The sequence below is a fragment of the Aedes aegypti genome, chromosome 3 (assembly GCF_002204515.2).
Source record: "Aedes aegypti strain LVP_AGWG chromosome 3, AaegL5.0 Primary Assembly, whole genome shotgun sequence".
Lineage (NCBI taxonomy): Eukaryota > Metazoa > Arthropoda > Insecta > Diptera > Culicidae > Aedes > Aedes aegypti.
In genome coordinates, this window is record NC_035109.1 from 122309510 (window position 1) to 122322263 (window position 12754).

Sequence of the window (12754 nt, forward strand, 5' to 3'; positions counted from 1 at the left end):
GGAACTTTCATAGAAATACTTAGAAAAGATCTTTCAGGTATCTTTGAAAGATTTAATGTCAAGTAATTCATGAAGTCCTCTAGTGTATCTAGGTTATTTGGTGTATACCGTCAACTCTCGTAACACGATATGGAAGGGACCATCGAGTTATGGAGGTATTGAGTTAGAGAATACGAAACCAGTGCAAATGCGATCAGTGTTATGTGTTACCATCAGATACCATCGAGGTAGCCATGAAAATCAACCTTTACTATGGTTCTCTAACTCGATATGGAGATAGGTACCGAATATCGAGTAAGGGAGAGTTGATTGTATTATATGGGGTTGTATAGGCGATATTTTTCTTTTGCATTTGGGAGGGAAACGTATATCTGGAGAAAATGCTGCAGATTTGCTGGAAATAATTTTTAAGGATTTTTTTTTTTGAAAAAATGCGTTTGTTTCCTTAGCGAAGTTTCTGAAAAATCCCTTCGTTCAGCTTTTTTTTAGATTTTTTTTGCGTAAAACCCTGGTGACTCTCAGGAAAAAATAAAATCCCGCAAAAATAACATAACAATGTTTATGCGGAAATAAAAGTTGAACAAATGGCTCTTAAACTAATTTTAGCAGCAGAAACTGTCATTCAGTGTAACCATTCAGCTTCTTCTTCTTCTTCTTCTTGGCATTACGTCCTCACTGGGACAGAGCCTGCTTCTCAGCTTAGTGTTGTTATGAGCACTTCCACAGTTATTAACTGAGAGCTTTCTTTGCCAAAGTTGCCATTTTCGCATTCGTATATCGTGTGGCAGGTACGATACTCTATGCCCAGGGAAGTCAATGAAATTTCCATTACGAAAAGATCCTCAGAATCGAACCCAGGCACCTTCAGCATGGCTTTGCTTAGTAGCCGCGGACTCAAACCAAACTCGGCTAAGGAAGGCCCTCTTAGGCCCCTGTCAAAAACTGATAGAGCCGATAAAACTCAGAAAAAAAGATGCACTTTTCGAAAATTCGGAAAAATATCTGGTGGAATCCCCGGAATCATTTCTGAAGAAATTGTTAGTAGACGTATTGCTCGGGAAATCGCTGATAGCATTTTCTCTAGAGAATTTCTAACCAGTGACCAACCTAAAGAATCCCTAGAGCAATTAATAAAGGATTTTTATAGAATTTCTAAAAGAATCTATGAAATCTTGAATGTGTTCATGCAGATAAATCACTGAAAAAAGTATGAGATGAACCCCTCGAGAAGTTCCAAGAGGCATTCTCGGAAAAATCTCGAAAAGGATTTTTGGATATTTTAGAAAATATCACAAATTATATGTCAATCGCTGTAAATATCAGAATTTTGCTGATAAGCTTGGACGTCTTTCTAGCTGGTGTCAAAAATTGTCCGAAAAATACTACTTCATTTGTAGACGCTGCCTAAGAGAATACTGAATGGAATTCCGTTAAATGTACTCGTATACAAGATATGTTCACATAAAAATATGATCAAAAATATGGGACCGTGAGAGAGCCTCGAAATTTTGGTTTTATCACCTTGGTCGCCTACGAAATTTACAGAATTTTGCCGTGAATTTCCATTGTCCCTACTCATTTCTAGCAAAAAACAGGGAAAAATGACTTTGGACGGATAAACTCGTGCGATCAGGTAGCGCGCTGTGAATACTTAACATACTATCGATATATTCATGGAAACATCTTTATTTTAGGGTAAAAGATCGTTTCTATCGGAGTCCAGAGATATTGATTTGTAAAATATAATTCCAATTCAAAATAGCATTAAATGACCTTCCTTTATTTCAACATAATTTGCCGAACGTACGAAAATATCGGATGTTGGATGTATCATTATTACTTTGGTTACGGAAAAAACTTCGATTTGAGGTAAAAAGATAATTCCTTCCTCAGCGGAATCCAGATATAATGATGTATGAGTATCTCATGCTTATTAAAAAATAGGGTAATATGAAATTTCTATTTTATCTCAGCGAAATTCAAAGATATTGATCTATGAATGTCTACATAATCTCTATTAAGAATCACCTTATTCTTGACATTTAAATATGCACCTCACTATACTTTTGCTGCCAACAGATCGATTCTAGCTAAGTAAAAACCGGAGATATTAATTTATAATTATATCATTATACAGTTAACTCTCCCTTACTCGATATTCCGTATCTTGATATCGAGTTAGAGAACCATAGTAAAAGTTAGTTATCATGGCTACCTCGATGGTCCCTTGGGTCGCATTTTCACTAATTTTGTGTTCTATAACTCGATAGTCCCTTCAATATCGAGTTATGGAGAGTTGACTGTATTAAAAACAGGGTAAAGTAACATTCAAGTGGTCAAAACTGTACAAAAAATCACGTGCCGTAAATACGTACCTCACTATTTGCCTATGAAAAAAAAACTATCTTTTGCTGTAAACAAATCGATTTTATCCTAGCGGAATCCATAAACATAAATATATCATTTCCAATAAAAAAATAGGGTAAATGACCTATATTTTGCCAAAACTGTACAAAAATCACGTGCCGCGAATATGCACTTGATACACATGGAAAAATATATCTTTTGCTGAAAAAAGATTGATTCTATCTCAGAGGAATCCATATATATTGATCTTTGCATATATCATACCCATTAAAATAGAGCAAAATGATCTTGAATCGATCTAAGCTATACGAAAAATTCACGTGCCGTAAACACGCACTTTTCTACCGTTTTTCTCATGGAAAAATCTATATTATGCTATAAAAGATCTATTCTATCTCAACGGAATCCAGAGATAATGTTTTATTAATATATTTAGGAACAATGGAAATTCGCGATTTCGCGGAAGCCGAAATTTGGCCTTCGATACGAAATTTAGGAAATCCCGCGAAATGCCACAAAATTGATTAAATCTGGGCAATTTATATAAAAATCTTGGCAAATTCCAGCATTCCATTTTTATCTGAGGAAATTGTTCATTTCTTTATAAATAAAGTCCACCAACCATTTTCGAATTATACAATTTTTACTTGAACTTTTTCTGGTTTGCTTGTTCCGTTGTAATATTTGAATTTGTCATAAACTTTCTATCATAATCTGTAAAATAAGAATTTTAATTACTGAAACAGTGGTATGTTTACGAATTCAAAATATATTTTAACTGAAAACATGCATTTGAGTGTAAAATTTCACAAAAAGTATGGGACCACGACAAAGCCACGAAACTTTGGTTTCTTCGCTTTAGTCGCCCACGAAATTTTAACAATTTTGCCGCGAATTTCCATTGTCCCTAAATATATTATTCCTACACACGCTCTGTCGTGTTATTGTATAAAAACAATTTTTATTAGATAATTTAGGATCCCATTTCGAAGAATCATGATGCAAAACTCTACAAGATCCAGAAAAAAATCAAAGAATTAAACGCGGCTATTCAGCATTTCGTCTCACATTCCTCGAGGAAAAACTTTTTCATCAGGAATACTTTCAGGGACTCCTACGGGGATCTCTCCAGATATTCTTCCTGAGATTCCTCTACCAATTCTCCGAGAAAATCTTCGAGCGATTTTTCAAATGTGGCTTAGAGGATTTTTCTTGGAAATCCTTGAGCACTCCAACGATACTACCTCCAGTAATTACCTCGATTTTTTCCCAAAGAATATACTAGGAGTTCTTCCAGATATTTTTCACGAATCCTTCAACCGAATTCTTCAGATTCGGTCGGTTTCTTCACCAACGTTTAGGCCTTAAACCTGGTTTAATCGTATGGGTAAACGTGGTTTACGGCTTAAGCGAAGGTGAAGAAATCGGCCCTAAGAGATCTTACGAAGGTTTTTCAAAGATGTTCCAAACGGAAATCTTGGAGTATAAACTATGAAATTCGATAGAAGAATAACCAGATGAAATCTGAAGGACTTAGGACTTCCTTTGAAAATATTTAAAAGCATTTTGGATAAATTCTGATGGAATTTCTTTGTGTATTTTTTATAGTCATCCTTGGAAAAATCAAGGTTATATTTTTGGGACATAAAAGACAATATTCGTGGAGGAATTCCACGGGAAAATAATTACTTTATGAACTCCTAACTATGAAAATCTTAGGAATAATGAAATTCCTAGAGAAAACTATGAAAAATACATAAAAGCAGTAATACTGTCATAATGTTAAGAAAAGTTACAAAACAACTAGAAAATTTTTACCTGATTCTATGTTGAATGTTGGTGCCTATAAGGTTACGTTTTGTTTTTCTGTTTCCTGTTTGGTTTATATTCGGTCTCTTATTGTTTCGTTACTGTTGGAAAAGTCACATTAGAAAATCGTTAGGAATTTTAGCAAAAGTATGTCACTTTACTTGTTTATCCAAATCGTTTTTGAATGATTCTTAATCTTCTTGTTTCTCAGGAGTCAACAAAATTCCATTCTGAGTATTCTAATACGTTGTTTAATTATTTATATTTGAGTTCATTTGCATTATTTTGGATTTACGGAATCACATTCAATCGTATGCAATTTTAAATAGTGTAAACGTACTGATTGCGTTGATTGATTCTTTTTGATTGATGCTAAATATTCGTCGTGATTTGTGGGGGCCCCTAAAATGTGGGGGATCTGGGGGCCATGGTCCCCTCGCCCGTCGAAGATGCGGCTATGATTATTCTGAACACAACTGTAGATAAAATACTACTTTTTCTAAATACATGTTTTCGTTCACAACTTTCTGCCTAAGATTCCAAGTAATTCTTGTTAAATTAAAAAAAAATGTAATCAAACTAGTTTTGAGTATTCTCCACATATTCTAATACATTTTTAGTATCATAAACTATACTTACTGGTTTCCTGTCCTTATCGCCATGCAGTTCACCAATAGATGGTCTTTTAAGTCCTCTTTTCGATGTTCGATAGTATTCTAATCGCGGCAATGGTTCCCTGTGAACAGACAATAATACAGAACATATGAGATAAACGTCTTAAACAAGCACTAGTTAACGATCCCGATTAAGCACCTGGTAACATTGCACACAAACGCTCCGATGTCTAGAATCACAGATCCTCGTTTTTGTCGCTGTTTTTTACCAATGGATCTATCACTTTGAAACAGTCCATACGACTGGAAAAGCTTCATTTTTTTCCTCTCCTGGAGCACAATTACACGAGATCAGATGCGCGAGACGTTCGATTTGCAATATCAGACGCTACTTAATATTCACTCCGATTAAATACCTCTGGTCACAGACAGGCTTGTCTCCCTTAGATAGTTTCCCAACGACTCAGATGCTGCTCGATGAGCAATAGCCTGTCATAGCGCGCGCGAAAAGTTTACACGAAGTTTCACGCGCGCGCGATTCGGAAAGCGTTGACCGATGATTGCAATTAGATTTGTAACAGCTTTAATGTGGGATAGCGATCAATCCCGATTAGAGAGACAGGGCTGATGGTGATGCTCTGTTATCAGCGCAAGGGGCTTCAGCAAATATTATGCGCTAAGTGATATACGTTTATGCACTCGTCATGCTCAGCTGCGTGTGCGTAAGCTATCATATGGAGTTTTCGACTGGTTGGGTTCGCTGCGTATGTGGAGATGGCAATTTCCGCAAACTTGCGGAACCAGATTGATGCAACTGCCAATTCTCATCATCTTCATCACAATTCTTCAGCATCAGCATCTGTTTGGTCTTATCATGCTGCTGAAAATCGAATTTGGGGGGAATATTTAGCACAAGATGAAGGTCGTCATATACAGATGCATGTTCCAGAAGTTTGATATCAATAAATTAGCAGAGCCTCACTAGCATGAGTAATTATTGTAAATCATCATTGATTCGTAATTAATAATTCATATCATATCTACCTATTTCAAGATTATGAGCATCGAATACAGTAGTTTCTCGATTATATCACGGTTGAAAACATCGTTTGTATGATATACTAAATCATGATTTCATGAAAATGTGTTTCCTTGCCTTACTTTTTTCATTCATCATTCTGAGACATATCAGAAATTATGGAAAACTGATAAAAAGCACATAAGATATAAACAAAAAAGAAAAAGTTTAATTCGTTTAGAGTAGGCGAAGATAAATCGAAACAGAACCTCAAATTTTCAAGAGCACAAATCGTGTTGGAGCTGGAAACTTGATCGATCGGTTACCGCCAGAAAGTGACTAATCGATCGATCAAGTTTTCAGCTAAAACAGATGTTTGGCTTCGATTTATCTTCGCCTAAAAAATAATAAGAAAAAGGAAAAATATCAACATGAAGGTAAGTTTTGTCTGTAAAAACATATTTTTTTTTATTTAAATGGGATATTTAACTAAAAAAATAATAACTTTTTAGTTGAATGGGAAATTTATGAAAAAAATCATTGGAACCCTGAAATCAGCGTGCAATTTTTGAGCTTTGGTCAGAATTATAGTCAAACCAGTCACCATTTCCGTAGTGGTTTTAAGTTTCTGAAGGAGAGTATCTTAAATTCAGGCTTTTAGTAATTTAAAATACTGAAAAATGTAATATTTGCAATGTTATGCCTTAAAACTTTCACGAAAACTGGACAGGCAATCAAATTTGATCTAAAAAGTTATCTGCATTAAGGAAAAATCGTGTTTCTTGAATTATATTATTCTCAAAATAGTAGTCTATAAATTATCCTACCAGAATGGGCAATATCATCCTTCTAATGGTGATTTTCATTCATAGAGGGCAGTGGCGTAGCTAGAGTTCTGGGGGCCTGGAACGGAGGTTCATTTGGGGGCCCCTAAAATAAAGATATGCAAAATATGCCTTTTATTAAATAACTCACACACACCTTCAACATGTAACCGATGATTTTTGTTCATCGACGATCATAATTTTATTTGTACCATAGTCCAAATTATGCTTATTCTATTCATGTTTCCATATTCAAGTTGTTGTACATACAGATTTACTTAACAGTTTTGACATGAAGAAATTGGTATTATTCATTAGATTGGTATATTTTATTGAAAGTCTCTATTTTTGATCAAAGGTCTCAAAAGTCTCTATTTTAATCAAAATGGTCTCAAGAGCCATTTTTTCAAATTCTGACTGAAGTTAATCCTAATGCAAAATTCTACAGGTTCCAGAAAAAAAAATCGAAGACTTTAACAGGCTGCGCAAGCAAATTGTTCAAGAATTTCGTCTCCCATGTCTCAATGGAAAACTTCAAGGAATCTTTTAGTGACTTGTCCAGAGATTTCATCTGGAATACTTTCAGAGACCCCGATTTTTTTCTAAAGTCTATGCTATGAGTTCCTCCAGTTATGTTTTTTACTAATCCTTCATCCGATTTCTACAGTGAATCTACAGTACTTTAGGAGAACTCACTCAGATTTTTTGAATATGTCCTAAACGTAAATCTTGGAGGATATACTAAGGAGATCTTTGAAAGAATCTCTGGGTAAAATTCTGGAGAACTTAGGACAATCTTAAAAAGTATCACAAATAATCTTTGGAGAAATTCCTGATGGAATCTTTTTGGTAATTCCTATGGTTATTGTTGGAAAATTCCAAGTTATAATCTTGAGATACTTGAAACATTTTTTTTGGAGGAATTCTTTAGGAAAATCCTTGGAGGAATTTCACGGAAAATAATCACCTAATTAATTCAGTAGAAATCTTCGGAACAATCTCTGAATCTTTGGGAAAATACTTAACTTCTCATGAAATTCCTAAAAATACGTATATAGTAATACGACCAATATTGTCATAATGTCACAAGAAATTACATAATAAGATGAACAGGGTCCTAAAATTCTAAATGAAAACTTGTATTAATTTAATAAGACGAAACAGCATGTTCTTACAATCACTTTAGCAATTTTTCCTGTTCAAATAACGGTTATATCACATTTAAAATTCAATTTAAAAAAGATGTTTAAATTGAATTTTGACACTTAAGATCATGTTTGACATTCACTGAGTCGGCAAAAACGCCACAGGGGCTCATCTTTTTAACATTGGGGTCGTTCCTATTTGACATTTATGAAGGGACACGGAAAACAAAATACACCCAAAATTTGAGTTTAAAGTAAAACAATGTTTTTTGGTCGTAAACCAACTAAAAGCATTCAAAAATTGTGTAAACATGTGTTTCTGGCCTAAACTTCACCGTTTGGTACTAAATTTAGGACAGAGCTTTAAGGACCCAATTGCTAGGCTGATTCTATGATGAAGAAACAAAGGTTGGTTGGTTTGGTTTGACTTTATTAACGAGATTTTTAGCCCTGGGCTAGTTCATCTCGGGACCAACGGCTTTACTTCCCTTCCGAAGGAAGTCGTCACTATAACTTTTTACGTCATAAGTGACTATGTCGGGGATGGGATTCGATCCCAGGTCATCGGCGTGAGAGGCGAGTGTTCTAACCACTACACCAGGTCCGTCCCCAAGAAGAAACAAACTTGTTTATAAACTTCTATCTTCTGGTTCATTATAGGTTATGATTGTTGTTTTTTGTTTCATGCTTGGTCCATTTTCACTCTCTTTTTGGTTTCTGTCTGGTCTCTTTTGGTCTAGAGGCCTCTGAAGTTCCTATATTCAATGCACTTAAACACTACCAGCTTGAAAGTCATTAAAGACACTACACGTTAATGCTTCCAGTGGGCTATTTGCCCTTTGAAGGAAGCACCACACTAGACAACGGACTAGCATGCAACGCCCAGTGGCACAGTCGGAAAACATTCCTCTCGAAACGTTTTTCGGCCTGAGGCGGGAATCGAACCCACACTCCTTAGCAGGATGCGGCTAAATGCCTCGGTGACACTAACCGCACTGCTACGAAGCCCACATTAGGTCTCCTCAATGGAATTCTTAGTTGACCATGAAAAATTCCTAAAATGATTCCTGTAGGATTTCTTGAAGAATCCTAGATAAAATCTGATAGAAATATTCGGAATTTTAAAATCCCCTAGTGAATTGGCGTCCATATAGGAAAGCTATATTGATAATAACTATGTTATAGCGGTTTTACACCCGAAGCAAATCTTTCAGATATTCTTGAACATTTCTAGAAAGGAGTTTTAAACGAATTCTCAGAAGTTTTTTTAAAGAAATTTTTAAAGGAATCTTGAGGAATCGCTGAAGATACTTAATTAAAAAGTGTTGGTAAAATACATAATTAAATATAAAATATATGGAGAAATGTTCAAATAATCCTGATGAATGATTTAAGGGCACCCGAGAAGAAATGTTGATGATTTTGGTAAGTATTTTAGGATGATTTAAAAAATAATACCTAAAGGAATTTCTTAGAGAAATTCCTAAAACAATCTTAGCAAATCAGTGATACCTCTACCTATAGCAAAGACGCTGAAGAAAAAAATGTAGTTTTCTATAAAGGATTGATTTTGATATAAGGCTGATACAAATAGAGTAAAGTGGGGCAAAAGTTCGAGTGGGGTAAATGTTTCTTTTTAAGATTTCTAGCTCAATTCAAAACAAATCTTATAAATGTCATAGTGGTTCGAATGCTATTCAAGTAAGACACTTTCACTTCAAATATCATAAAAATCGATTGAGATTTGGAAAAGCTATGGCTATTTGTTGTTTTTCGACGTAAATATTGTAATTTTTGGTCAAACTTTCGTTGCATGGAACCAATTGAAGATAAAATCTTTTTCAATATTTTATGTAATGGAGTTTCTAGGCCTATCATAGGGTTGCTTTGAGGTGTATTAGTTTTTGCATAAATGCTTGAAAACTATTTTTGGCCCATAGGGGGGCAAAAGTTCGAATCAGCGGGACAAAAGTTCGACCCATGTATAAAATCACGGAAAAATTTGCAAATTGCCTAAAATCCACATATTATCTTCAAATTTAGTTAAATTTGTCTGATCGTGTGAAAACTGTCACCAAAATTTTACATTTCCTCTTAGTTTTGCGAAAAACTGCTATTTTTGAGTATATTACAATTAACTCGGTTTTGGGCAATTTTTTGATGAAAATTTATTGTGTATTTTTCGTTAAACTTAAGTTTACGGCTGGTGTAAGGTATGCCTGTCATTAAAGGATCGATATTTTGTGTTTTAGTCAGCGAACTTTTGCCCCACACTAGATTCGAACTCTTGCCCCACCGGTGGGATATTGACGTGTTCAAAGAAAAGAACGCTGGAACAACGATCCTAAGGACAACCTTAAAACAAGAAGAGCGTTTCATTACTCTTTTGTCACTGTTAAGAAAAATAAAAATAAAATTCGTAAAATATTTTTTTTTTGTTATATTTTCAAATATTTTTCCCCATCTTGGGCCTCCCGAGTGATCTCGGAAATAGAAGTAAATTATTATTTTCAACAGCCAAATAAAAAAAAAATAAAAAAAAATAGTAAATAAAAATAGAAATTTTTGACTTACTCATTCCACAAAATTTATGATTTTGAAAATATTTCAAACGTTAATACCTATCTAAAGAAAGTTTACACCTTTCTTTAACTGTATATAATATTGAGAGAAACTCTGCCCTATTTCTAAAATGAATGACGGAGGCCTGCATATTTGGGCAGATTTGATTGGAAATCTGAATTCATAAAGTAAATATTTATGAATTCAGCGCCGTAATAAAGTTCAATGAGTATGTACATCCGAGCCGCGTTTAGATAGAATAAGGCTTAGCTCTCTCATGCGTGCAACCTGTCGAACTTACAACGATGAAAATAACTTGCAAAACAAATATTTGTGAATGCCCTTAAAAAGAGGGGTCCCAAAGCCACGGTCCTCTCGGCCCACTCTAAACTTAGCATTTTGAAAATAAGGGATAATTAAGAGACCTCTGTACATCGCTGATCCAAGTCTTCTCCAAAGCCAATGCTTGCAATGCTCATTTTCAAAATATCAGTTTCCAACAAGTTATGTAGAACTTTCAATACCTACTATGAGACATTCGCACTACGATTTTGGGGCCCCTAAGAGCGCGGGGCCCGGTGCGGATCGCACTTACCGCACCTCCTAGCTACGCTACTGTAGGGAGGCAAAAATGCATAAAATTATTATTTAAAGGGTGGGAGAGAAATAGGTTAGTTTGACCAAAGATCATGGTTTATACAGCTTTTTTATTTTTTGTGTGGACAAAAGACCACGAATGAGATGAAGGTTTGAAAATCCGAAGAAATGACCACGTGATTTTTTTATGGACTGTCCCTAAGAGGGTCAAAAATTGCTGAGGAATAAAATTGAAAAGTAGGACGTTTCGAATTTGTATTAAACATTGTGAATTTCATTTGGAAATTGCTTACATTAACGCATTTAACGCAGTATTCTCAAAATTTAATTAATAACATATTATATCCATAAATGTTGATTTGGTAAGAGTTTGACAGGCATTTTCGAATTCAGAGACATCAAATTTAGTATATAGACTTGTTTTTAGAACAAACGGTCAACATATGATCGATTTCACCTCGATATTCGATCTATCGATTTGTTTATTTTGAATATAATTTCAGCATTAAAACAGTAAAGTTTACCCCGTAATGAGAGGTGGAATATAATAAAAATTCTCTTCTACGTTTTCGAATATATAAAGGCCCTGTGTCTTACTTCCGAAATTCATCTCGTTTTACGAGAGTAATGTTCTCATGTATGGCATCGAAATAACAGCGAAATCATCAATCTAGTTCTACCGGTTTGCAGAAGTAAGGAAGGCGCGACCCAAATGAAACAATGTTTGCAGAAATGTTAAGGCGGGAAGAATGTAGGTATAGTTTCACAGGTTTGCGGAAGTTGTAAATTAAACTATCGTGTGTTTGAGGCACACACTCACATCTACTTGATGATCGCTTAAACAAATCACTTAACGCATAACGTTGACTGTAGCTGATAACTAGTCTCTCTCTTATCGCAAGATTGATCGCTAAATATACCGCAATAAAGCTGCTACAAAGATTGTGCGAAAATTTTGCATAGGGTAGGTGTACCAATTATGGATGCAATATGTCAACAGTAGTAATAAAAATCAAGTTGTAACCGCGTTTCTAAAACGCAAGCATGACTTGTTGGTGTCAATTACTAGTTTAAAGCCTTGCGAATCTGTTGATTTAAACAGTTTTAGTACTAAATTGACTTTAAGCTTCTAAAAATGGATTTTAAAAAGCGATGTCTTTGTACCAATTATGGCAATAGCGTTCCTAGCATTCGACATAAAAGTGTACCAATTATGGACTATCGAATATTTGCACGAAATGAACTCAAACGCCATAAAGAGCGAATGATAATGCAACGCTAATATGTAATGAAGATATCGCTCATAAAATTTTCCAAATATTTTGGGTTAAATAGATGTTAAATCAATTTTTTGCAATGGGTTCATGGGAGAAAATTTATTTTCGAAAAAGAAGTCAAAATGTAGTGTAAATGCAAATTATGATACAAAACAGCATTAATGATCTCACATTACCTTTCCAGTGCCAATTTTTAACGAAAAAAGAGGAAAAATTCAAAAATCGAGTGTCGCTGAAAACCCCTCTCTATCATGAAATTAGCATCTTCCGCTCACGAACGTTTTCGAACGTGTGATTGAAAAATCTTAGTAATTGAGTACAAAACATGAAGATAATGCCTTACCGAACCGTCCCGTCGTGGAAGTCACCCGTAAAATAGCTTTACTTCTTTTTTTTTACTGATCAAAAAATGTAAACAAACCGCCTTCAGAGTATTGCCATAATTGGGCTCTCATACACTCTTTGTACCAGTTATCGACATAGTGGAAATAACACGATTTCCAACTTAAAACAGTAGAATTGATTGCATACCAGCTAAATT

The 12754-nt window shown here is 34.8% G+C and overlaps 1 protein-coding gene across 3 annotated transcripts in view; it reads right to left on the reverse strand.

Annotated features, from left to right (window-relative positions):
- The window catches only part of LOC5572566 (bumetanide-sensitive sodium-(potassium)-chloride cotransporter), a 46423-nt gene that overhangs the window by 12780 nt on the left and 20889 nt on the right, over window positions 1–12754 (reverse strand). For 2 of the 3 annotated variants that reach the window (XM_001654032.2, XM_021848865.1), the window contains exon 3: window positions 4816–4912. In XM_001654032.2, coding sequence (XP_001654082.2) covers window positions 4816–4912 — 97 coding nt within the window. Of the gene's footprint in view, window positions 1–4815; window positions 4913–4989; window positions 5240–12754 lie in introns of those variants that run through there. The other variant, XM_021848866.1, reaches the window with a different exon arrangement.